Here is a 26,603-nt window from a genome sequence, read left to right on the forward strand (position 1 = left end):
AAGACTTTTGGTCTTGCAGTGTCTTTAGTGTGACATTCATGCAGTATGTGATATACAGTATATGACAAAAACATTAGTAGACTGGAACCTTACATCAAGGGATACTTTTTCCTGAGTTTATTTTCTCTAGTTTAAGTCCCTCATGTGAAAAATGGGTTATTATAGACTGAAGTTTGACTCCAGGCAGTCTGACAGGAGATGTATGAACTCTGAGTTCATCTACTCGCTGAGAAAAAGAAATAACTTCTTTTATGTAATGTAGTATAACCTGGTCTGTGTGGATCTGTGGCGCACTCTGCTGGCACTTTAGTGACACTGCAGAGAGACGATCATTTCAAAAAGACAAAGTCAAAACCCCTTTTTTTATGGCAGGATTTTAAGGGAGTTTAAGCTGCTCCTCCATTGGTCAGGCCTCGGACCAGGGCCAACTGTCTGTTAGCATCCCTCCGTCGTCACGGCAACAGACAGGAAGCAGGGTGGGAAGAGGAGATTGTTGTTGTTGTTGTTACTGCTGCTGCTGATTTGGACAGCAGAAGAAGAAACTCCTGCTCTGTCGTTTTTTTCTCTCTGTGCAGGATAATCTGTCTGCAAACATAAAAACTTTTTTTCTTTTTTTTTTTGTAGTTGTGCTCTTTTGTAGTTATTTCTGCATTTGAACATTTTATTACAGTCAGGATTTCATTGTAAAACACAGTAATTATTGATATTTCAATTTAATTGACATCATGATATTTTTCTTGTTATGATTAGTATAAACAATCAGACAGGGGAGTATTGGCGTACTGTTTTTTCTATACAACATTGATCCAGGCATTTTACCAAAAAGTCAACCTCAAACTAATTTGTTAATAAACTAAGGAAAAGTTTTAAAAATTAAATATGATCCTGCCAAAAATGACTTTTTAGTATTGTTTTTTTTTTTTTTTTTTTTTAAAAAAAAAAGGGGGATGAAATTGACAAAAAGTGTCATTAATCAACATAAAGGTTGGCAATGATCCTTCTAAGTAACACTTGTTTACATGAAACAGGCAGTGCAAGAAAACAAACGCACCAGGTCATTATCAAGACATGCATATATCAATTTTTTAACATGGGTGGCAGTATTTTTCAATACACTTTCCCTTTCTAAGACTTTTTATTTTATAAACGACATTTTTGTGAGACTATAACTGTTAAGAGTTTCTGTTGTTATTTGGACATGTTGTGTAATCCCTATGTTGCAACAGCAGATGGTAGCAGAGGCTCATTTCACCACCAAGTTACATTTATCTCGTGTGCTTGGCATATCTGTGCTGTGTTTGTGTTTCATGTGTCAATCATTGCCGCTGCTGCTCGGTCTCTTGTAAAACTGACATTTATTCTCCATTATGTGGCATCAGCCCCTTAAGATGCAACACAACGCCGCACTTTGTTTTTCTTGCGAGACGAACCAATGAGGAGCCGCGTTTCAGTCCTCACCTCCTGTCAACAGACTACTGGACCAATAGGAGCAGAGGATGGGCGGAGGGCGGGGACACACCAGAACCGTGCATAAATAAAGTTTATCTGGCAGCTGGGCGCACGTCTGGGCGCACTGATACACTGTACTGTCCCCTTAAAACGTGCTGCAATGAGGTCAAATTAGATTTGGAGGAGATTTAATGATTTCGGAGAGGAAACGAGGCTGATGATTACACGCACATCTGCAACAAAACATTATAGCTTACTCATTCAAACGCATGTCCTTTCGTAAAGTTTTTATGTAGGATCTTGCGCAAAATCTGCACGTTAGAGTCCGTCACAGCGGTGAGGTTCAGGTATGTGGCGGGTTGCGTCAACGCACGGCTCTGGCTCCTCTGTGAAGTTGGTAAATAAGGTTTGACCTCGTGGTAGAGAGAGAGAGAGACAAACTGGATTAAACGCTGCCAGCAGCAGCAGCAGGAGGGAAAGGACTACAAACAGACGAGCTGCAGGTCCGTCTGCAGACAGTGTCCTGTGCAAAACAACCTGGTGTTTTATATTATCATTATTATTCAATAATAAACAGTGACTCGACCTCGACGTTGACCTAGAAACAAGTGGAGACAGTGCACGACAGCTGCTGGTGAGTATCTGACATGCTATCACAAATTAGCATGCATTAGCTAATAAATATGCGTATATTTCGGTTATTCCTGGTTATAACCCCCTTCGCTGCCGCTAAAACCTCAAACTGGTTCAACGTGAAGCTAAAATCCAGTGCAGCAGCGTGCAGAAGAGGCGGACCAGCATGGCTGCTCTCTACTTCTGCAAACTGGACCAACAACATAAACCTGAAAGCTGTCGATAAATCTGCTCACTTCTGTCAGTCTGTGTTTTTTTTTTAAAGCAGCTGTAACCTGTAGTTTAATTAGTAACTAGTTAACAACGTGTCACGCGCTTGTTGTAGCTTCACAGCCACGAGGAAGTTAAACTTATCACAGTTTGTAAATGGATCACTTTGGTTAGTTTGAAGGATTTACGTGGCGTTACTGATAAAGTGAAGTGAAACTGTAGTATTTAACCACAGTGAACGTTTATATGTGTAGAGTAGTACTGTTAACTCCTACTGGAAACTAATGTTTACCTTGTGTGATAGACAAATATCCGCTTTTATCTCAATGTTTTTGATTGATTTTTAATTAATTTTATCTGAAAACCTTGCCAGTAGTTTCAGGTACTAATAAAATGTGTACAAATAGTGTGTGTAACTTCATAATGATTATATCTGTACAGTCTTTGAGGGTGTGTGAACTCACTCCAACACATTTGGCAATAATTTTTATTAATGTAAACCAAGCTTATTATAGTTAACTAAAACTAAATTAAAAACTAAAACTAGGTGTGAAGAAACATTTTAGTTAACTGAAACAAAAATAAAAACGACTTTAGAAAAAAGAAAACTTAATTGAAAAAAAGGTGTACATGACTCAGTCAGTTGCCTTCAAGTGTTGTGTTTGTATTGTAATAACTACTCTGAACTTCTTTAATCTTGCCCCTGACAAACAACCCCCATATAATAATGATAATAAAAAAAAAAACTTAACTGAAATGAGCAAAACCACTCTGAAAACAAAAACATCTGTAATGTGGATATACTGACTGAGTGAATAAAGGCAAATAACAGAGCAGCTAGAACAGTTCAGAAACTTACATCACTTTACTGTAATGTACCCTTTAAAACTTCGGAAAGACACTTGCAGCATATCACAATATAAAAATATCCAATAGCTAAGACGATATTTAGTCTCATATCACAATATTGATATAATGTTGATACGTATTTCCCAGCCCTACTACCCTGCATGTGTGTAGAGAGTGTATGAATGAATGAATGATTTGAAATTATTAGGCTGTAGTGTAACATCTACCCCACACTGGAACCAACTAATATATTGGCTGATATACAGTAAGCTAATCACAGAATAGATATATCAGCATGGTTGTATATAAAGTGTATTTGAGGTATTTTTATTAGTTTTTCCTTTACATAGTTTGCCCATTAAAGAGCTCTGATAAGTTTTTTTTTTTGACTGTAGCAGGTCAGACTCAGTATATATCTTAGGTTGCTTTAATAGCCAGATTTCCAGGATCCTTATCTAAAAGGTTTGTTTGTGTAATGTGATTGATTGTGACAAATGTTGGCTGACATATTGTCATTGCGGCCATTTTTAAATTCAAAGACTGATAATTATTACTGTGTTATGTAATCAATTAGAAGTAGGGCTCTAAATGCCATTTTTACTGACATTCTTCTTTATTTTTCTCTAGTAAAGTGCCAGCAGGCCACTGTGCTATTAATATTATCTGTCTATAACAGTATTATACTTTCCGTGTTTATTTATAGTCACAGAGGAGTCACAGTTATTAAGGTCTCATGTTATGGGACACCATTATCAACCAAAATGATTGGGACAATCAAAATGATCATTCAAGGATAATGGAACAGACGGCCGCCAACACACTGTATCCTGCATCTCTACCTCTAAAGCGCTTATTGGTGTTTTCACACAGATTTTATCAACAGAACTGCTTTTATTTTGGAAATTTATTCAACACAGACTCTCTCCTGTTTTGTAGTCTTGCAGGAGACGTGCTTTTTCTCACGTTTCCCTTGTTTGTGGTGAATCTGCTGCTGTGGTGGATCACCACTGCTCAGTAACACTGGAAACATTTCCCACTTTTGGCTCAGGATCAGAAGTCGAAGGCAGTGACGAGAGGCTGTCGGTAAAGCATGAGGTGTACAGAACAGCACTCAGATATAGAAGCACACTTGGGCTCTGGTGCCGCTTGGCTATTTTCATAGCGGTGAGTCAACAGCTTGTGGAGGGACAGCAGCAGAGCTCAGGCAACAACTGAGGCCTAGAGCTGTGCGCGTGTATTCACCATACAATACTGTGTGTAATCCCAGTCGGTGTGCTTTCACAAATACTTTGTAGTGACCTCTCGCCCGCTGGGCATCAAAACTGGCCTTTCAGTCGTCCTGTCTTCTCCTCATTACATATGTAGATGGTGTAGCAGTGTACAGCTACTGAGGCAACACAACCACAATGACAAATGGGAAGTTGCTCAATAGATTACATTTGGCAACAGTAAATTTTCCCTATTAGTATCAGATTTTGCTAGTGAGATTATCTTTGAATGAGTCTATGCATTGTTTTTTGGGGGACAAATCCTACAGAGTTGCCTATCTTGCACAAGATTAAATATTTTCCATTAAATGACGTTTCATGATGTTTGCAGCTTTGTTTTAGTTGTTTTTTGCCTCAGCACAAAGTTCCTTCTGAATTTCCATAATACTAACAGAACTTGCATGATCTTGCTGCAGAGTTTACTCGGTGTACTACTGTGATACTTGTTATGACAATAAAGTAGGAAAAACAGTCTTTTATTATCCTTCATTGATATTTGGAACATGCTGACACCTGTAATCCATACACTGTAGTCTGGGTGTTGGCAGACCTTTACAAACAGTTCTGTTTGTATTTAAACGCAGAGAAAAGACAAGATGAGGCAAATTTACTTGATGCATCTTTCAACAGGCTAATTCAAAGTGCTTAACATGAGATGTAAAAGGCATTAAGACATGATATAAAGAAACACAACAGAAGGACAAAAAGACATAAATATGATTCAAACAAACGACTTCATATGAAAATAGATTTAAAGTGAGATAAAATAGAATAAGACATTAAAAAGAAGAATGAAGATTAGAGTGCATAGCAGACATTTTCCAACAACAACAACAATAATAATAATGCTAATACATTTTACTTATAAGCAGCTGTCAGCAGATGTCAACGGAGAAATACAACCGTACACATTCTGAATTTAAGTTTCTCTCGTTGACTGAACTAAGACAAAATTTATTGTCTCCTTAACTCTCTGAAACACACTCTGAATCACATCACCAACTCTGATGGAAAAAAAAAAAACATGGATGGAACCAGCTCACATCGATGGGCGATTATATTTGTTCAATCAGGACCAGGTTTAGGGACGAAAAGGTGTTGAATTTTGGAAAAACAACCTTTTTAATTAGTTTCTTAAAATTATTTGATTAGGGCCTATAATTATTCATTATGAGTTGTTTACATAATTATTTTAAGACTGGTTTATTAACTGCAGTTTTCACGGCCTGTGGGTAAATGGAACAGAGAGTAGAAAAGATAATCTGCAGAAGATCTGATGCCCTGCAGTTAATCTAAGAGCCTGCAATTATATGAATATGAAGGCAGCTGGAGGAAGATTTCAGACGTTGCACACTTTCCTCTGACCTTAAATAGCTGATAGCATCAAACTGTGTCATGCTAATGGAATTATTTTTAAGTTGATGCAAGGATAATACCAGCGTCTCATTTGATTTTCTGAATTAATCCCACTTAACCTTAATGGCTTCAACAACATTTGTAATTTTAGAACTGAAGTAAGTTCATCGACTAACTGTTTTAAGTGATTTCAAAGAAAACAGGAATTATCATTTACCACAACCTGAGAAATGTTAATAGAATATGTTGGATTATGTGAAGAAGTGTTAACTACGGAAATGGCGGTCGGCATTCCCCTTCTTAAGAGAAGCAGAAAGGAGCACCAGAACTTTTCACCCAAAAATATGATCAGTTTAAATGTACCCTATGTAAGCCGAATATTGCTCTTTCCAAAGCAACCAGATTCCTAAAGGAAAAACAGTACTTTTACATAGCAGAACATGGGAGTTGCTGGACTAGTGTAGTCTTGATCAGCTGCTTTGTTTGTGCTATTGTATGACTTAAGTATTTTAAAAAGTTAGTCACACAGTAACACAAACAAACAAACAGCAGGAGTCCAGCAGCTCCTGTGTTCTATGAGGTTTTTCCTTAAAGAGTCTAGATGCCTTGGAGAGCAATATTTGTCTCTCCTTGCACTTCAAATAATCCAAACTATCCCTTTAAGACCTTTGGAGAAGTTCAAATCCAGAGTGTGCCCATTATTGTGTGTGGGCTCTGGGAAATGTTGAGTCAGTCCATTACCTACCCAGAGTATAATAGTTCTTCAGTGCTTCTGTGCTGGTGGTTGTTAACATGAATGTTAAAATCACCTGCAGTAACAACACAAGTAAAGTCAATGCAGGTGATAGACAGAAGTTTGGCAAAGTCATCAGAAAAGTTTGCACAATATTTACGTGGGCCGTAGATGTATAAGAATCCAGATGGACACGAGGAACATGACTTATTCAAATGAAGCACATTTTAACACAAGTGCCACTGTTCAAGTACTTCAGTCAACCCAGAGATATACTTGTAACTGTGCGTTCGCATATGCATCATTGGCTGCCTTGCTTACCTTATCACCCGTTTGGAGTGATTCTTGTGTACGTCCTCAGAAATTAATGCCACACCAACATAAATGCTTGCTTAAAAATCAAGTATATCTACAGCCTTAGAGTATTTTCCAGAAGTCTTCTTCATCTGTGGCTTGTATTTTCTCAGTTTGTGGATGCTGTTGATCCTCAGTCCTGTTTTAGTCAAAGCCAAACTTATTGTGCAAATCTGCAGAGAAAGTCTGAGATGTGTTTCTGTTATTTGTCAGTAAATAATGATAATAAGAAACACTTACATAAATAAGACAATGATAAATAATAATATATACATCAGTGCTTGTAATCTTCCTGAAAAATTATTATTTATTTGTCACAAAGTGTGCCCAACGCTGGCCTCCAGTCCACCATCTGAAAACACAGGGCAGCCTTAAAGGAGGACAGATGACCTACTTACTGACTCAGTGTGTGTGTACATGTGTGTGTATATGTGTGTAGCAGCCCTCACATATTGCTGAGGCTCTTTCAGCAACGGCTTTTTTTCCATTGGCCTGAATCCCGGCTGAGCTGTGTTGAAGCACGTTGTCACACCCACAAAATAGCACCTGTAACAAACACATTCAGCAATGCCTCAAATTGTAACACACTGGAGAGGAATGCAGCGAGAGCCCCGGTGTTTGGATAAGAGCCAGAGAGATAAGAGGAGTGAATTCAACTTTGATTTGTGTCCTAAATGCACCACCAGTTATATTTACAAGCATAATCGCATCACTGTTTAACCTAAATTTCCACACTGTTGATACACCAGACTGATTCTTGAAAAGAAACAGTGAAATATTTTAAGACGGGCATTACTAGAAAACAGCCTCACAGTCCGATCAGTTGCAGAGAGAAATAGAGAGTGTGACCACAAACCTTGTATATGTGCAGCCACATTTGCTCACGCACATAAATAGCTGGAGGAGGCAGCAGCCAGTGATTCTCCACCCCTCCCTCCTAGTTTCCAGTGACATTTTCAGATCCAGTTCTGGACCACATACACATACCTTCATATCTTCATAGCAGAAATTCATGTGCAGTGTTCTCCCTCTCCTTTTGTGTGTGTGGGGCTCACGCAGGGATTGCTGGCCACAAGTATTTTTAGGCAAAGTATTAAAGTTCTTTAAGATGTGACAGCTGTGAGATGTGAGTGAGTGGTCCTGTTTGGGTGCGAGTGTTGACGACAGGTTTTATTTCTCTTTCCACTTGCGTCCTTCCTTGTCCATCTGTTTTTGTCTCTGTTCGCTCATCTTTACTGACAGGTTGATGTTACATATTTAGATGTCTGACCTTTCACTACCAGGCCTACTATATATGAAATGACTAAGCATAACATTGATATTCACCTTACATTTTGCTGTGTTCTGTCTCTTCTTATTGTCTGTCTTTTTCTCTGTCTCTCTCCCTAGTCCATCATGGCAGGCGATATGATGTTACTGATGCGAGGTTTGGCTAAGTTGAGCCAGGCAGTTGTAGAGACTCAGAGCACCACCCTGCGCAATGGAGCGGGTAAGTTCAACATGTCAAGTTTTGTTCCTAAATTTGAAAAACACTCTGCGATGCCCTGCTAGGTAATTTGTCTCGGAGCTACTTGTTAGTATTCAAAGTGTTTGAGTCAAGATGAAATGAAAATGCTTCTTTAAGCCCTTTTAGATCACATCCCTGGTTGTATTGTGTATCCAAATCAAATCATGTTGTCTTTTGGTAAAACAAAATATGACATGTGGTTGCATAGGCTTGAAACAACCAGTTTTCAACCCATGATATGACAACATTCACCCAGCAATCAGTCTTCAACTTTTAGCAGCACAGAGCTAAGATTCATTAGTTAACTAGCTTACAATAAGAGAACAGAATTGGGAAATTCCAGTTTTCCTGACTTTCCTATGGAATGCGCCATAAGCGCCATAAGACTGACAACTAAGGAATTTGTTTCTTCTGTACATTATAGCCATTATTCCGTGGAGTCTGACTTTTCATGTACCTTTATTACCAGATCCTTATTATGGGCAATAACATTGATAATTTGTCTGCTCTAATAAAGCTAATAATATTATTTTTTATTGTCTGTTACCCTGTCCCAGTCCCAGGCATTGGTGCTGCAGTCCAGAATGTCCAATCAGCTGCTGAGCAAGGCCTCTCTGCCGCTATGATGAAAGTGCAGGTGAGTTTAGGTGTATGTATAAATGTATGTGTACTAACAGGCAACATAGTTTAGCACTGATGTAGTCAAACAAGTGCTATGAGTATTTATGTGTGTGTGTGTGTGTGTGTGTGCAGGAGCTGTCTGGCCAGCAGCAGACGTCTTCAGCAGAGACAGAATTTGACTTTTCTCAGGATGACAGTGCATTCACAGCGTCAGAGTTCAAGGATGGTGTGGACTTTACAGTGGATCACACAGGAAGTAGTGAAGACGCAGGAGCCCATCACAGCGCAGCAGCAGGAGGAGCGAGCCATGTCAGTGGGAAACAGTCATTGTTTGATGGATACAAAGATCCCAGCAAACAGTTTAGTGGACAAACCAGATCTTACCACCAAGATGCTAGGTATAAATAATCTATTACTGTACTGAAATCTACAGATAACATGTTTTCGCTGCTGTTTGGAGGATAAAAGTGATCACTTTTGCTTTCCGTGTGGCAGACATTGGGGACATCATCATCTCTACAACCACAGCCTGAACAGGCATTTGTGGAGAGAGTTATACTGTCAGCATCCGGTCAGTCAGCTCAGGAGCTACCATCAGGACCCGTCCACGGTTGGAGGGCTGACAGCTGAAGACATCGAGAAAGCGAGACAGAGCAAGAGGGCTGAGATCAAACCGCACAAACAGATGGTAACTCCTGTTCTTAAACACAAACACACACAGATGTTGATGTGAGTGTGTACATTTCCATTCTCACTTTGACGTTTTAATAGAATATTTACTGGTCTGTCTTCTTCAGTTGAGTGAGAGAGCCAGAGAGAGGAAAGTACCAGTGACACGCCTCGGCAGACTGGCCAACTTTGGAGGTACAGTAACACAACTCTTCTGATCTCTTGGCTGATTGTTTGACTATCCTTGTAAGACTGTAGCTAACACTTATTTTCATTATTGATTAATCTGCCAATTATCTTCCCGATTATTCGGTTAGTTGTTCAGTCTATCAAATGTCAAAAAATCGTTAAAGATGCTCATCACAATTTCCCAGAGTGACATCTGTTGTTTCTTTTGTCCAACCAACAGTCCAGAACCCAGACACTCCTCATTTACTACCATAAATGACAAAGAAAAACAGCAAATCCTCACATTTAAGAAGGTGTAACTAGAAAATATTTGACATATTTGCTCAAAAAATGCCTGAAACGATTAATTGATCATTAAAATAGTTGCAGCTGTAGTGCGTGCGCCTGCGTGCAAGCGTACTAATACAGTTTTTTCAGTGGATTTATACAGTTTAGTCTGAAGATAGATAACACTGCCATCTATAGTGGTACACAACACAAAATGAAGAACTGCCACGTGTCTTTATATGTATCACAGAGATGCACACTGTGATTGCAAAAAAAAAAACTTTTTTTATGCAGGTGGTGGTGTGTTCTTTATACTGTGATAGAAAATAGTTTAAAAAGATAACAATATACCCCCTTGCTTACAGTATGGCAATATGTCATTATGTATTGAATTGAAACACCTCCCCTGTATCATGATATGTAGTGTATTGCCAGATTCTTGACAATCCACAGCCCTAGTAACAAACTTAAAAAAAGCTAGCAGTATTTTTTAGCTTGCATTGTGACATGACATTGAGTTGATCACGTTCTGGAAACTTTTCTCAGTCTTGTAATCTTTTGCCTAACTGTAACCTGCCCCTCCCTCTATAAGCTGGGGTCACTGGGTTCAGGGCAGTTGGTGTTGTTATGTCACTGCATGACCCTCACAAAGTTTACTCAGTGATTAAAGTCAAGTCAACACCACTGGGTTAATATGTATACATGATGTATAGACATAAATAAATGCCAACACCTGTGACATGAGTCATGTCAAGTGTCTCCAAGTCCAAGGATTACTGCACTTAAAGAAACACTTCAAGAAATTAGGTCAAGCGTATCCAACCTTTATTAATGGACCTTTGTGTTCCTGTACAGATAAAAGCACTCCTTGATAGTCAGCAGAGAGAGAGGGACAAGCAGCACTTCAGCTGTAATAAAGTCTGTGTGAGCAGATTGTCAGTTAATCCTCTGTTTGACCGTGTTGTCTGTTGTCTCAGCCTATTAGCTGTAATGTATTTCAGCATATTTAATAAGTAAATCTACAAGGAAAATACAGAAAAATTAGGTTATTTAAATATACAACAAATCCAGATGATATCCAGGTGTAAACATTTCTGAAAAGTTGAAATGTTGAACTTTACATTTGTTGGATTTTGTGATTATTGTTGGTTTTATTTATGTGCCAACCAGTGTTACAAAAATGGAAATTATGGAATATAATATTGACATGTTCCAGTCTCAAAGACTTATCTAGACAGGACGTTTTTTAGTGATGTCCAGAGGCTAAAATGTTCACACAGGCGTGGCGAGAAGCTCATAACAAGCCTCAGATGTAATGTAACATGACGGATCAGAGCTTGTAGATCAGCAGCTTGTAGCTTCACGTCAGACAGATGATGGATAAGATAACAGGTGGCAGAAAGTTGGACAGATAAACTGGAGACACAGAGTGTGAAAAACATAAACCATTCATCAGCATATAAACACACACACACAAGCACACAGACTTAGGTCACTTTTGACGATATCACATAGACTTACATTTATTTCCTGAACATGCAGCCTAAACTAAAACCTTAACTACGCTCTGGTATGAAAACACACAGACACTGTAGCTTCAGCAGCCAAAGTTTGGTTTGGAGGAAGGAAGTCATGATATCACTTACCCAACTTCTGGTGTGTAGTCTTTCTAATTATGTAGCTTCACAGTGCTTTACTTAAACAGTTTTGTGACAAACCGTGACTTACCTATTAAATTGACAAACACCAAATGTTTGATTTGTGGCACAATTTAAATGGGATCACAAAATAATTTGTCTCTTGCCATGGACTGCAGTTCATATTTTTTTCTGAAGTTAGGTCCCACTGTAACATGAGCTAAAATTAGCAAAACATTAGCAGACTAGCTAGGTAAAATTGTGTATATTAGGTAAATAGCTATCAGATGTATCAAGGTAACGACTGACATAAATTAGCTTGGTAGTTATCTAGTGTTTTGCTTACATTAGCAAACTTAAAGAAGTGACTCCCTCAGCGACGACTTTTAGCCGTCCTGAAAATTCGGTTGTCTTTTCAACATAGATTAGCTTAGCACTTAGCATATCTAAGTGCAGGAAACATTTGGAAAATGTTGTCTGAGGTTACAGAAGGCGTGTGATTTTGGAAGGGTCGATTGAACTGATTTGACAACATAAACCGTGTACGAAAGTGAACCCAGAACATACTGTGCACTGCCAACACAAACATAGCAAGAAGAATTTAGCTGCAGCTCATACTGAAAACAAATGGGACTTATGCAGGCTACAGTGAGACGGAGAGCTGAGTTGATTCAGCATGTTGACAGTGGTAACATTTAGAAGGTGTCAGAGCTGGCAGGCTACGGGAGGGGGCGGAGGAATGTGTCCTCGCCCCGTCCTTCACTCTTCTGCAGCATTTGTTGACAGAGTTGCACAAGTTGTACATGTTTTATTCACAACCGTGAGTGAAGATAAAGGATGCAGCTTTTTTGGCATTTTAGGTTGAGAACAAGCAGCAGAGTGATTTATAGTTTCAGAAATCAGTTGGCATGTTTCCTGGCAACAGAGATTTTTAGCGACCTTTCTGTCATGCATATCGAGTTTTTGGTTTGTTTATACAGTTTATATTTGAGTGTTTCAGGTTCTGAATACCAAACGAGGAACAGGAACTGTTTTTTAAAGATTATCGGTAGTGCTCTGCAGGCAGTCTGTAAACACATGGCTGTCTCACATGATTGACATACACTTGTGCTTGGACTTGAAAAAGATTTTGTTACTCAGAGTTGCTGCAGGAAATCCTTATCTCTACTTAGCTGGCAGTTGCACACATTGAGATCATACAGATATATAGAAACAATGGCATGATGCTGTAATTATATGTTCATGTTTAAATTTACTGCTGTACATATTAAATCAACACTGAAGCAAAAACAGTGAGATGATGGGTATGTTGACAGGGAAACAGTAAGACAATACTGTGTCAGGTTACATATTTAGTACAAAGTTCACATTTTCTTACAAAGTGCAGTGCAAATCTGTCTTCCCTCTGGTCCAACCTGTCTCCAACAATAGAAGCGATGACATGTTTTTGACCGATGAAGAAATGCTCGGTCAACTTGTATACGAAACACTGAAGCACACTCTGTCCCAATTTGTCCATCTTGCCGTTTCAGAGGCTGCTGACTAACTGATTATGTAATGCTGAGTTATGTAAGGTAGAGACCAGGCACGGGCTCACAAACGCTTCCTAACTCCTGCAGGCTGGCTGTTTCATTTTAATATCTGCTAAAAATAACATGCTAACTTTTGTAGAGAATTAAGTATTTCACCAGCTTCATTGGTCAGGTCAGATTTTATTTATATATCCCAAAATCACAAGCCACAGTTTGCCTCGGGGAGCTTTAAAATCTGTATACACTCTGTCCTTTGACCCTCGATTTGGGTCAGGAAAACCCCCTCAAAAAACCTTTAACAGAGAAAAAGGGAGGAAGCCTCAGCTGTTTGGTTGGATTATTGATAGAATCACCATGTGCTCAGTTGGACTGGTAGAAATCCAGCTGTTGCAGTTCTGTCATTGCACGCTGCTGAGTTCAGGTGCTTATCAGCATGTTGTTTTTTTTTGTCTCATAAGTTCTATTGCAGATATTTTGATGAGAATAACGGTCTTCAGAGGCAACAGATGGCTTCATGTAGTCAGTTTATTTATAGATGCAAACATCACTGAACACTGGTAAAATATTCTGACGGGTTTATGGTAAAAGTGTCAGAGAGACAGCTGACTGCCAGTAGGTTACACAAATTGACTCGCTGAAAATATGTTTGTACAGTGTCACAGCATGATTTGATGCCTCTGAGGCATGAGGACTTGTCACCTTGACAAATATAAGATGCTAAGGAGAGAATGAGTTGCTGAGAAAGAGAGGTTCAAGGTGTGTGAGAGAGAGGCTGAAGAGTTGTTTAGTTCTTGTGAAGGGTAGAACAACTGAACCTCAGCCATGATGAAGTGCTTCTCTTTACTCATTCTAATTCTAGGCCATTTTTCGGAACAATGCAATGATTTTTTGCAGCAGCACATTGAAATGTTGTCAAAAATGCTTGACCACCTGCTGCCAAATCAGGTTAGGCAGTAAAGTTTGTTGATGACAGGTTTGTCATTTCAGCATCACCCAGTCTTTTGCACAGTAACTTGACCTATTGCAAAAAATACCTGCTAGTCAGAAAGCATGACAGGGTTTCTGGAAGCCCTTAAAATGTTTTGTCTAAAATCCAATGTTCCAAATTTTAGTCTTTAAAATGTCTGAAAGATGATTTTTACAGTCTTAAAAAATGTTTTAATTATTAAGTTAATGTTGCATCATCATTGAGTCTTGCTTTTAAATGTGTTTTTGGGAAAATATTTATTGATGACGCGGTAACAAATATAAAACAAAACCAACATTGCCCTAATAATCAGTAGTGCAAACTGTGCTTTTACTTTTTTGCCAGTATGGAGGTTAATTAGGTCTTAAATTGCATTCTTAGTGGTCATAAATAGGGGTGTAACGATACATTGATCTGGTTTGACATATTGATTCAATGTTCAGTGAACTGATATAATCAATATAAAGTAAAAATTATTTTGAAATTCCCATTGCATGTCTGTGTCACAAATGTAAATCATAAAACTCAAACTATAGTTTAGTTGCTTTTTGTGTGTTGACATAAGTATGTGTTAAATGGGCATATGATATCTTTATCACAGATTCCTAAATCGAATCGAATTGATCGTCCCAGACTTTGTGATATCAGCAATATCATATATTTGTCCAAAGAGGTGATGCAAAATTGTATTGTGACGAACATTGTGATTTACACCCCTGGTCATCAAAAGAGATCAAACTGGAGGAAACAAGAATTTAAGTGAGTACTGGCTCATTTACAGAGAAGAGTAGCAGTAACCTGGATGTAATGTTACGTTACACCTCAATAGAATACCGTTAAGATACACAAAGTCTCTCTTCTTGCATCAGACGATAAATACATATACACACATACAGTTTTCATGCCTGGCTGTCTGTGTGGGTTTTTGTTTGTCTGTATGATGAACGACTTTCATTTTGTATGATATAGTTTATAGTCTGTTTACAACTCTTTTCATAATGTTTTATGTTCTGTTACATTAATGTTTGTAATATTAAGCCAGTCCGCGTTCATGAGTGTGTTGTTGTTCTGTCTGTCTGTTTCCACCAGGTCTCGCTGTAGGTTTGGGTATTGGAGCGCTGGCAGAAGTTGCCAAGAAGACCATCAGACACAATGGTGCAGCAGGTACCACACTCACTCTTGCCAGATGACTTAGCTATACATGTAATAATAATAATAATAAATTGTATTTCGCTGATTCCGATTTCCAGTTTTTCGAAGGGTCTGACCTACCGATTCCGATTTTGTCCGATTCCGATTTTCAGTCTTTGTAAGAACTGTAATTGACAGCGTTCACAAACATTTTTGCAACTTTTCTTGTAAAAATTAAATTGGATGTTCATAATAAAACACTGACTATTAAATATTCATTAAATACTATTTAAAATAAAAGTCCTCTATGCTACAGCCAGACCTTATTATAGTTTTATATTAAGATTATGAATTGGGTGAATGTGGTCGTGCGAGATTTCGCGGGACGCGATTTCCCGTGATCTCCTGTGGAAGCAGATGTAAACAAACCGGAGACTGACACGCTGCAACGGTTTGCTGCGGTAAAACTTTGCCGTGAGAAAAACAGACACAGAAGTTAAACGAGTCTGGATGAGAAAATGTTTGAGGAGACACATCAACACAGGTTATTTATTCTTCAGCCAGAATAAGAGGTGAGATTTCAACAGTCCCTCTGTGAACAACAGTCTGCTGCTGATAACATTAGCCTGAAGAGCTACGAAGTTTACGGCTGTTCTGCGACATTGTCAGCTGCTCTGTCTCGTTGTAGACTGTCTGCCTTCTCTTTATCCTGTTCTTGGAATCTGTCGCTGACACCAACTTCAAGCAAGCATGTGTCTGAGTGTGTAGCTGTTATCAGTGATATCACAGTCAGTTTGTCTGCTGCACACGTGATGTGACCATCGTGCAGAACACATGTGTGATAATGACCGGCACAGCTTTAGATTTGTGATGCTGACCGGCCGGTCACTGGTCAGGGCCTGTAACGTGAAAACAGGCCCAATTCCAAGCATTGCCAATTAATCGGTGCAAATCTAGTATTTATATGTAATCTTTCATACATGAAATGCAGCTCAAAGTGCCTTCAGTGATTTTGTGTTAGCTGATTATTTTAATGAGTGGCAGCATGTGCAATGCAAATAGCAAAGGAGTGAGTATAGAGCCCTGTGGTACACCATACATCATACAGACAGCTATCTAAACAGCTATATTTGCTTTTGTGATCATCAGTGTTTAATATCATTCAGTTTTTGTGGTGACATCATGAAATATTCAAGGCTCATAGCCGATTGCTGCATCACTGTCAGAGACACTGCGTTGTATACCTGGTCAATTTCACAAGTGTTGTGCTGGGATGCTGCTTCTGTCTGAATGCACTGTAGTATGTATTTGTGTATGCAGAAGAATGCAGGATATGAAGTAATTATTAAGGCCACGTCTGAGAGTTCAGTGCTTGTAAGGACTGGTTTGTTAATATTTGGCTGCATGGTGATTTTGTAACTGCGTTCCTGTTGAATGGTACCAAAAAAGGTTACACAATTTGTCAGCACACACCCTTGGTGCATGTTGATACATGCTGCACGCTTTTCATATGCCAACAGAGCACAATTAGGCCCCCTCCCTCACCGACCTACGACCTGCTATAAACAGACAGTCCTGCTCTGCACCTTGAGTCTGCTAATCCTAAAACAGAGCTTAGCTGTAACAACGTATGGACGTAAATCTCTGGCACTTGTGCGTCTGTTTATCTGTGTGTGCGTGTTAATCCCAGCAGGGACACTCTAAACATACTCATCAGTGTTGGTGTGTGTGTGTGTGTGTGTGTGTGTGTGTGTGTGTGTGGGATAAATCTCTATTAAAGCTTCAGACAGCTTCAGACACACTAAAACGCACTACCTGGCGACCTACTGACACATATACACACCCATATGCTGGGGCGTGTATGCAAACACATGCACATATGGTATAGAAACCTAAGCTTTAGACTATTAATATTGATATTGATCACTGATTAATACATGTAGATATACTAAATCCAAAATCTTCTTTATTTTGTGCTACTGCAGGTGAAAATAAGAAAGGTGTTCTGGACTCTAGCCCCTTCCTGTCTGAGGCAAACGCTGAGCGCATCGTCAGAACCCTGTGTAAAGTCAGAGGAGCTGCATTAAAACTGGGACAGATGCTCAGCATTCAAGGTGTCTGGCAACACACACACACACACACACACACACACAAAGAAAAGAAGAGGTAGACAGGGTGAGTGAGAGGAGGTAAAGATTAAAAGAGGGATGAGAGTCAGCAAGAAAAGATGAAAGCAGGAAAGAACAAAAGGCAGAAAGAACAAAAATAGAATAAGAATAAAGCTGATGAGTCACTCACTTTGATATTGTTATCTGAGAAGTAAACTCACCAAAAAAAGTACACATATGTGACCGTCTGTGGCCTCCACCAGCTGTGGAAGCCACAGACGGTCATCCATATTTAAGATGTAAACACTTCCTGTATCTTTTTTTATGCCTTCACGCTGGTGACAGCTGTGGCTGGAGACATCATGTTGTCCGTCAGTGTGTCTCATTTTCGTAAACTTGATATCTCAGGAAGGTCTTATGGGAATTTTTTTCCAACTTTGGCACAAACAGCATGAGCTCATTATCATTTCAGTGGAACCTCACAAAAAGTTTTTGGCCATAACTCAAGAATTCATTATTCATTCATTATTATCACAAAATGTCACACAAGTTAATAGGATGAAATGATTAAGTGATGATATTTTTATATCAAAAAGGTGGAAGGTCAACTTCACTGTGACATCATAAGGTTCTGAAAAAGCACTTTTCTGTCCATTATTCAACTCAACTCATAACTCAGGAATAGAAGGGGAGATTGTGACCATGTTTCATATTTGATTTGACACTAACCTTGGATGCCCACCTTTAAATTATGGTGATTGTAGAGATCTTCTGTGCGGTTGAAGATGCATGTAAAGCATCAACATTTTAGAATTTGTTGCTAACCCTTTGCAAAACATCTATATTTGAAGCATTTTAGCTGGTGTTGAGCTTCAGGTGATGGCAGTCATTGCATAATGTGATGAAGCTCTCTGTCAGTCCTCTGTAAAAATAATCTCTAATGTGTCTGGACAGACTCTTTATATGGATGTAAACTGCAACTTAATTGGTCAAGGGAGCAAACCATGACATAGTCATTTAAAATCAACTTAATTGTCAACTATGCCATATATACAGGACATCTAATATTGAAATACTGTTTTTATCAGACCTCGGTGTTGGTAGTCATACAAGTACTAAAACTACAACAAGGGTTAAAAAATTCAAGGATAATAAAAAAGTAACAAAACACTAAAAAAGTTAAGCAAATGGTTCTGGGGAACAAAAACAAGGCGTGGATAAAGAAGATAAAACTATAAACATAGTGAGGCACGGTTATTCTAGCTTTTAAGGTAAAATTATCTAGCGCAGAAACCCTGAACCTCAGACCAATGTCAACAAAGAAAGCTGACCACCAAAATCTGATTGTTGTTGATCAGTGACTGCCAAGAGCGGCGTTGAGGTCAACTGTTCTCTGCCAGCATGCTGCAGCTATTTATGACTGGTGGATGTACTCAAATGTACTCAGTATGGATACAGTAGAGGTTTGGTGAGCTGTTGATGTTTTTCCTATATGCTCTGCTATTTATAGAGAACATTTAAAAACAACAACAGCTGACCTACATAGCAAAACCGTGAAAACAATACAATAAAAACAACCGTACCATAAAACCGCCAAAGCTGTTACAACGGTGCAGCTTTCACAGTGAGTTAAAACTTACACCTAATGTAGGTTAATGCATGTTTGTGTTTTGCACTCACACATCAGGCAAATCTAAAGACTGAAGGCCAGCGGCAGTGAACATCCTGGCACAGAGCTGGTGCAGCTGGGTCGGGTAACAGCAACTAAACACATCATTAATTTTGTTTGTCTGTGTTCCACCCGCTGCCTGACCTTGGCTGTTGACCCTTGTCCTTTGGCATTCATATACTGAGTTCCCAACATGTTGCGGTAAACTTGAAGCCACAAACGCAGCAGGAGGAGAGAAAAGAGATGTCGGCTGCCTGTTGTTTGTTAAACAGGTTTTCATCACAGTGGACTGACCTTGTGTGCAATGTGTGTTGTTATTTGCAGAACTGGCACAACTTTAAGTCATTTCTAAAGTGGTGACAAGTTTATTCTTAAATCGTGGACATAAAGGTTACTGTAGTCTTTTGTAGCTGGACACATACACAGAACATCACTGCTCTTCCCACAGAGAGTGAAAGAGGCTGAATAAGGTTTATGTTGTCAGGTGTCTCTGATTTATATTAATTATTATTTGTATTGCCTTACAGAATTTAGATGAATAGAATTTTCGTCAAGTGAGTCCATTAAAACATGACTTAAGTCCAGTAAGTCTGGGAGATAAAAGTCACTGCAGTGGTCTTTGTGTGCTGCTGACATTTATCTGTCAGGGCAGGAATGCAGCTGTGGTTGGATGATTGTGCGTCCAACCATTGTACCCTTTAGCGTGGTCCAAAATAGTGTTCACCTTGAGGGGCCCGAAACTATTTTAAAACTGACAATAAAGTTTATAATAGGGATTCCTCATGTCGTCTCAAATGTCAGCCAATGTCATCTTTGTAGCTGTTCAGCAGTATTAGTGTTTTATATTAGTACAGGGTTCGTACAAAGTCTGGAAAGTTTGAAAAATGCTTAATTTTAATTATTATGTTAGTAGGTTAGTAATATGCTTGAATTTGAATATGTTCCTCAAGAAATGCGCAATTGATTTTCAGCATATTCTGGTGTTTAGGGACAGATATTCATACCACTCACCATAATTTGATGCTATTTAATTTTTACTGTTTTTGCAGAAATAAGTTAAATTGTCTCCTGAGTTATTGTATTTATCTGGATTTTTGTTAAATTTAGTAGTTAGCTCATTTTTTTTTGTAACATTTTGCCCTGTCAGCTGTTTGTGTAATGTTACGTAGATGCTGGTTAGTAGTTGTTACTGGTCCTCGATATCAGTTTCTACTGGTGCTTCATCTACACAGTCACTCATGTAAACAATTTAAAAATATGTATTTTATATTAAACAGTTCTGTCATATTTGTCATTCATAGCTATAATTAAATAATTCCTCTGTTGATCCCTTACTCTGGAAATTAACAAGCATTAAATATTCATGATCAACACATACAATCAGAGTTAATATGAACAGCTTGTAAAATAAACAACAGCGGAAATATATGTTGGTTGCTTTGAGTATAAAAGAATTTACAATTGCAATAATTGATGTGATCATGAAGGCTTTGAGAGTCTGTAAATTTTTGGTTTGGGTACCTTGATAGTCTGTAAAACGTGCTTGAGTTTTACTTTGAAAAAGCTGCATAAACCCTGGTGATAGCTGTGTTTTTCTGTATTTCAGATGATGCATTCATCAACCCTCAACTTGCCAAGATCTTTGAGCGTGTACGACAGAGTGCTGACTTCATGCCAATCAAACAAATGACAGTAAGGGTCTTTTCGTTTTTACATTAACTGGCGATTATAATTGGATAAGTGCTATATCAATAGCTGTAAATTCACTTTTAACTCCACCGTTGAAATGGTAAAATTGGAAACAGTTTGGAACTATGAAACAACTATTTGCATCTGTGTTTGTAGAAAGCATTGAACAGTGACTTGGGTCCTAACTGGAGAGACAAGCTGGAATCGTTTGAGGAGCGTCCGTTTGCAGCAGCATCCATCGGCCAAGTTCACCTGGCAAGGATGAAGGATGGCAGGGAGGTGGCCATGAAAATACAGGTAGGCTGTCATCCTGTGTGTTATTAAGATAAACACTGTAACTCGAGTATGTCTCACGTGTGTTTGTCCTCTCTGTTCCTCTCAAAACAAGTGTTTAAAGAGAAACCACAACGATTCTGATCTCTTCAGTTTGTTTACAGATCAGATCTGACGCGGTATATAAATCAGATGCTTGTGGTTTCTTACTGTGAAACCTCTGAGCTAAAGTTATTTGATGCTTCACAGTATATACGGATTATTTAGTTGACAGCTTAAAAAATTAGCCTGAAAGCTTTTGGAGCTTATGAAGGATTTTCCAATAATTATTAAGCTTAACATTATTATTATAATCTCATTATAGACAATATTTTGCTCATTCCTACACAAACTGTACAGCTCCAGCCATTTTGTACATATTTTTATTGTTTTTTTTTTTTTATTTCTTTTCATACATAATTGTCAATTTTCTATTTTTCTGTTTATGCTTCTTACTTCTTCCATGCTTGTTTATATTTTTCTTGTACAGTGATTACTGTTATGCAACAACATGCGACAGGAAATTCCTTGTATGTGAAACCTTGGCAATAAACCCTGTATCTGATTCTAATTGCACTCCCAGTGAAAGCTGTAGTTATAATATAAATGTTATAGGAATATATTTAGAACTATATTTGTAAAAAAAAAAAATAGATTACTTGTAAACAGAAAAGTTAATGACACTAAAGACAGTGCTACTTTTCTCTTTTAATGAGACAATAACATTTTTAAATTTTTTTTTTTCTTCTGTGTGTCTGTTTTTTTTTTGTTTCCAGTATCCTGGTGTAGCTCAGAGTATCAACAGTGACGTCAACAACTTGATGACGGTGCTGAATATGAGCAATGCCCTGCCTGAAGGTAAACACTCAGAGAAACTCTGTTAAACATGCAAACACAAGTGTGATCACCATATAATTCACACATGCACAGCTGTGCTCCACCTCACTGTCTTCACTTCTCCATCTGCTCCTCTAACACTGTTACTCTCCTTTATCTTATATATATTTATACCTCATATTACTCATCTTTTTCTTTTAGCTACCTTTATATAATTTTCTTGGCATGTGATTACTGTTCTTATATTGTCTCCTTTTTTCCTGATGTCTTTTTCTCTCTTTAGGTCTGTTTCCAGAGCATTTGATAGACGTAATGAGAAAAGAGTTGGCACTAGAGTGTGATTATTTAAGAGAGGCCCAGTGTGCAAAGAAATTCAGGTGAGTCTTATGTAGTATACATTTTTTTGACACAATTGAGAAATTGGGACCCCAACAAACTTCTGTTTCCATTGCATTGACATATCATACCTGTTTACAAATGCTGAAAATGTGCTTATGTACAGTTTATTGTTGTTTTAAAATTAAATTCCTAGATCAATGCCAGTCCAGACACTGTGTAAAATGTTCAAATTGTTGAACTTTATTATTTTTTGTAGATATACACTCATTCTGACATTGATGTCCACAACATCACCTTTTCCTTTAACCACCCTTAGTAAGTGTTTGTGAACCAGGGACACTAATTGTTGAAGCTTTGAAAGTGAAATTCTTTTGCAGTCGTGCTTAATATGTGACCTCAAGTGCTGAACAGTCCAGGGTCTCCATTGTCATATGTTTTGCCTCGTAATGCACCACAAAAGGACACAAGTCTGGGCAGCACACGGGCCTAACTGGTACCCAAACTTTCTTGCTAAGAAGCCACGCTGTTGTAACACGTCCAGAATGTGTTTTGGCATCGTCTTGCTGAAATAAGCAGCGACATCTCTGAAAAAGACGTCATCTGGATGACAGCGTATGTTGCTCCAAACCCTCCTGCCATTGGGATAGGCATCAGATTCAGAATGAGTGTACTTAACAAAAACAATAAAATGAATCAGTTTGAATATTAAACATCTTGTCTTTTTACTGCATTTAATGAAATATAGGTTGAAATGACTTGCAAATCATTGTATTCTGTTTTCATTTACTTTCCTCACAGTGCCCCAACTTTTTTTTTTAGAATTGGGGTTTGTAGATTTAATTCTCTACACAGGCCTCCTGCCTAGTGTTAACCTGTAGTCATGTGCCTTTATTCATTTGCGTGACCCAGGGAGCTTCTGAAGGACCATCCGTTCTTCTACGTACCAGAGGTGATAGATGAGCTGAGCAGTACCCATGTCCTGACCACAGAGCTTGTCCCTGGGTTTCCCCTGGACCAGGCTGAGAACCTCTCACAGGACCTGAAGAACGAGGTACATCTGACAGACCAGACACATGAGGGGGATCCATAGATATTTAGGCGCCTAATGGGAGGGGAGTGATGCGTTAGTTAATGTGTGCAGAAGGGAGAACCAGATTGTTTCAGATCAATCAAAAATTGATAGATAAATGGATCTCTTGGGGCAGGAGCTCACTTATCTGGCCTCACTGTATGCTAAGCAGTGTACTGCTGTGAACAGGGTCAGCAGCAAAACGTATTTTAGTCACTAAAATTAATTTTAAAAACAATATTAGATTAAATACACACTTTATTTAAAAATGTTTCACTACTTTACCTTACTGAGTACTCAGCCTTTTCTGACTGAAACTGAAGCTGTTATATTTATACATCTATGCTCTCTTCAAGGCCACCAGACGCCTTTGATAAAAACAGTGATTTTACCTTGCAGAACACAGGAGTTGTAATACACTGACTGTAAATAACAACCTCATACAACCCCACTTCAAATAAGCCGAACTATCCCTTTAATTAGCAAACATGAATATTAAATGTTTGTTTAAGAGTGAACAATAATATAATTTCTGTTTGTTCGTTTGTGTCTCAGATCTGTGAGAACATCTTGATGTTGTGCCTCAGGGAGCTGTTTGAGTTCAGGTACATGCAGACTGACCCCAACTGGTCCAACTTCTTCTATGACCCGCAGACACACAGGGTGAGTCTGTATACAGGCTGAATACTGCTGTCACTAGTTACTTCTACTACAATTAATATTAATAATTATAATAATAATGAGTCATGGAAATGAGTTATCATAGGCGCATGTCTCCCTCTAGGTGTCACTGTTGGACTTTGGAGCTACAAGAGGATTTGATCAGAGTTTCACAGACGTCTACATAGAAGTAAGATCAGTCAGCCTTATGTGTGCTGTGGTTTAACTTCATTTAAGTTGTGAAAATACTCCAATTATACTCATTATTTTGCCATGAAAAAGATATTATTGCATATGTCAGATAGAGAGAAAGATACTGAAGTGATGGTGATAATATTTCTAACCTGTTTGTGAATGTAGATAATCCGTTCAGCTGCTGAGGGCGACAGAGAGGGAGTTCTGAAGAAATCTATTGAGATGAAGTTCCTGACTGGCTACGAGTCCAAGGTAAACATATCTGACACTTACTGACTGTTGTTCAAAGAAAAGGTGATGTAACTCAGTGGCCCCTTTCCCAACTTTTTTGGAAAATGCTGCAAGCACCAAATTTATAATGAGTGTATATTCACAAAAACAATAACATTAATCATTTTGAACATTAAATATCCTGTCATTTTACTGTATTCTATTGAATATAGATTGAAAAGTTTTTGCAAATCACTACATTCTGTTTTATTTATGTATTACATGTCCCTTTATTACACGTTTTTATGATCTTCCTGATGTCTCCTGTTTTAATACCTGTTATTTTTGGGGTTTTTTTAATTCTCTTGAGAAGCCCTATGAGTTGCATTCTGTGTTATGAAAGGTGCTGTATGAGTAAAGATTATTATCATTATTATTATTAATAATTATTATTTTTCCTTCCTTGTGTGCAGGCAATGGAAAATGCCCATGTGGATGCGGTGATGATCCTCGGCGAGGCCTTTGCCTCCACAGAGGCCTTCGAGTTTGGCTCCCAGTCCACCACTGAAAGAATCCACAACCTCATCCCCGTGATGCTCAAACACCGGCTCACCCCGCCTCCTGAGGAGACGTACTCACTCCACCGCAAAATGGGCGGCTCCTTCCTCATCTGCTCCCGGCTGGACGCGAAGCTAAGGTGTAAAGACATGTTCCAATCGGCATATGAGAAGTACTGGGAAAACCGCACACCGCCGTCTTCTTAATCATCTTAAACCAGTCCCCACGTGTCAGGCGATATGATGGACAGATCCTGGGGCCAACGGCAAAGTGCAAGTCAGCGGTGAGGTCGCAGGCGTGAAGATGCAAGACAGCAGAGCGGAGGACATGTTACCGGCTCTTAACTGCTTATCTTAACCATTCTGGGCAACCCACTATGATGAGTTTTTGACAGGCATGCAAACATTTTAAAAGCCACCATTTCAGAATTTGAAACGGGGCAGAACATCTGGAGTTCTTAAAAGCCAAACTCTTTGTATGACCCTGAGAGGACAGACTGACAGGAGGTGAGGATGGAAGGAGACAAACAGCCTTGTGTGTTCAGGTGTAAAATGAATGTAAAAAGGTTGTAATTTTGTCTCTCCTTGGATGTTTTCGAGGTGATCCTTGCATTTTGTTGTGTTTTGTGTTGCTGTGTTCTGTTGAATTTAAGGAAAATCCGCACCATGAGTCCAGTTTGCCGTTTGCCAGAAATGTTAGCAGTGAAAACATGAAACATTGATTGTGTTAAGGAAGAGGACTGAACTCTTTTCAGGCGTTGTTCTGACTGCAGGAAAATCAGATTTATTTCTTAAATCAGATCTTGAAGACAGACTGTCTCCACTGTGTGTCCAGATGTCACCGCCCTGTCTGCATGGGTTGCTGTGTTAACGACATGGACATCAGTGACTCCAAACGCTGGTGAAAATGTGAACAGCTACCAGCCATAAATTATTCTGTGATTGAAATGTACCAGACACTTTCATATTTACCAATATGTGGCTGGCGCTAATTTCCCATGACAGAGATCCATCATCCCGCCCTCCAAACAAATGCTTAGGTTCTGTCAAGTGAAGGAAAGGAGAACCTGCTATTTTTTGGTTCCAGGTGGGAACCAACTTTTCGAGTTCTGAACCAGTTTATTTTTGGTGGAAATGCTCCGAATTAGGTGCCTTAAGCTGAACGGGGCACAGGGTGGAACAGGCCTAACTGTGATGTTCAGTCCCTCTGATACATTTCCATTATTCCATCATTTTACATTGTTGTTGTTGTATGCTGTGTTGTGTTTTACTGATTCCTGATCAGTTTTCTTTGTTGAAAAAAAGTAGCATTACACTGGTTTTCAGTGTCAACATAACTGTTTCATCATGTCTTGAGTCTGAACACTGTAGAAACAGGCTGTTTCCACCAGCATGGAACTGGACCAGTTCTGGTTCAGGCACCTAATTTTAACCGTTCTTAGCTTTTCCACCAAAAATAAATTTGTGCACAACCTGAAAAGTTGGTTCCCAGCATGAACCAAATGGTTCTCTCCTTCTTGTTGCAAGTTTCCAGCAGTGTAGACGTAGGATTTATGTCAATGTTTTATAGTGTGCAACTATCAAAA

General features: G+C 38.8%; 1 protein-coding gene across 1 annotated transcript; it reads left to right on the plus strand.

The window, feature by feature from the left end:
- The first annotated feature begins 1,765 nt into the window (after positions 1-1,765).
- Positions 1,766-25,869, plus strand: LOC146314214 (atypical kinase COQ8A, mitochondrial-like). The gene is made up of 17 exons (XM_084737791.1): positions 1,766-2,083; positions 8,242-8,341; positions 8,917-8,996; positions 9,113-9,378; positions 9,476-9,668; positions 9,778-9,844; positions 15,331-15,405; positions 17,358-17,486; positions 20,756-20,841; positions 20,995-21,135; positions 21,927-22,008; positions 22,271-22,364; positions 23,236-23,377; positions 23,951-24,058; positions 24,180-24,245; positions 24,416-24,502; positions 24,934-25,869. Exons 2-17 carry the CDS (start codon positions 8,248-8,250, stop codon positions 25,222-25,224), a joined length of 2,001 nt encoding a protein of 666 aa, XP_084593917.1. The 5' UTR covers positions 1,766-2,083; positions 8,242-8,247; the 3' UTR covers positions 25,225-25,869.
- Positions 25,870-26,603: the final 734 nt, after the last annotated feature.

Source organism: Lutjanus erythropterus, chromosome 15 (genome assembly GCF_056507025.1).
Source record: "Lutjanus erythropterus isolate fLutEry1 chromosome 15, fLutEry1.hap2, whole genome shotgun sequence".
Classification (NCBI taxonomy): Eukaryota; Metazoa; Chordata; class Actinopteri; order Lutjaniformes; family Lutjanidae; genus Lutjanus; species Lutjanus erythropterus.

What these genes read in the sequence shown, in the direction of transcription:
- LOC146314214 (XM_084737791.1), top strand. Translation starts at nt 8,248, where the DNA reads ATGGCAGGCGATATGATGTTACTGATGCGAGGTTTGGCTAAGTTGAGC. An exon ending in CACCCTGCGCAATGGAGCGG is followed by an intron (nt 8,342 to 8,916) that starts GTAAGTTCAACA and finishes ACCCTGTCCCAG; the next exon opens with TCCCAGGCATTGGTGCTGCA. An exon ending in TCACAGACGTCTACATAGAA is followed by an intron (nt 24,246 to 24,415) that starts GTAAGATCAGTC and finishes TTGTGAATGTAG; the next exon opens with ATAATCCGTTCAGCTGCTGA.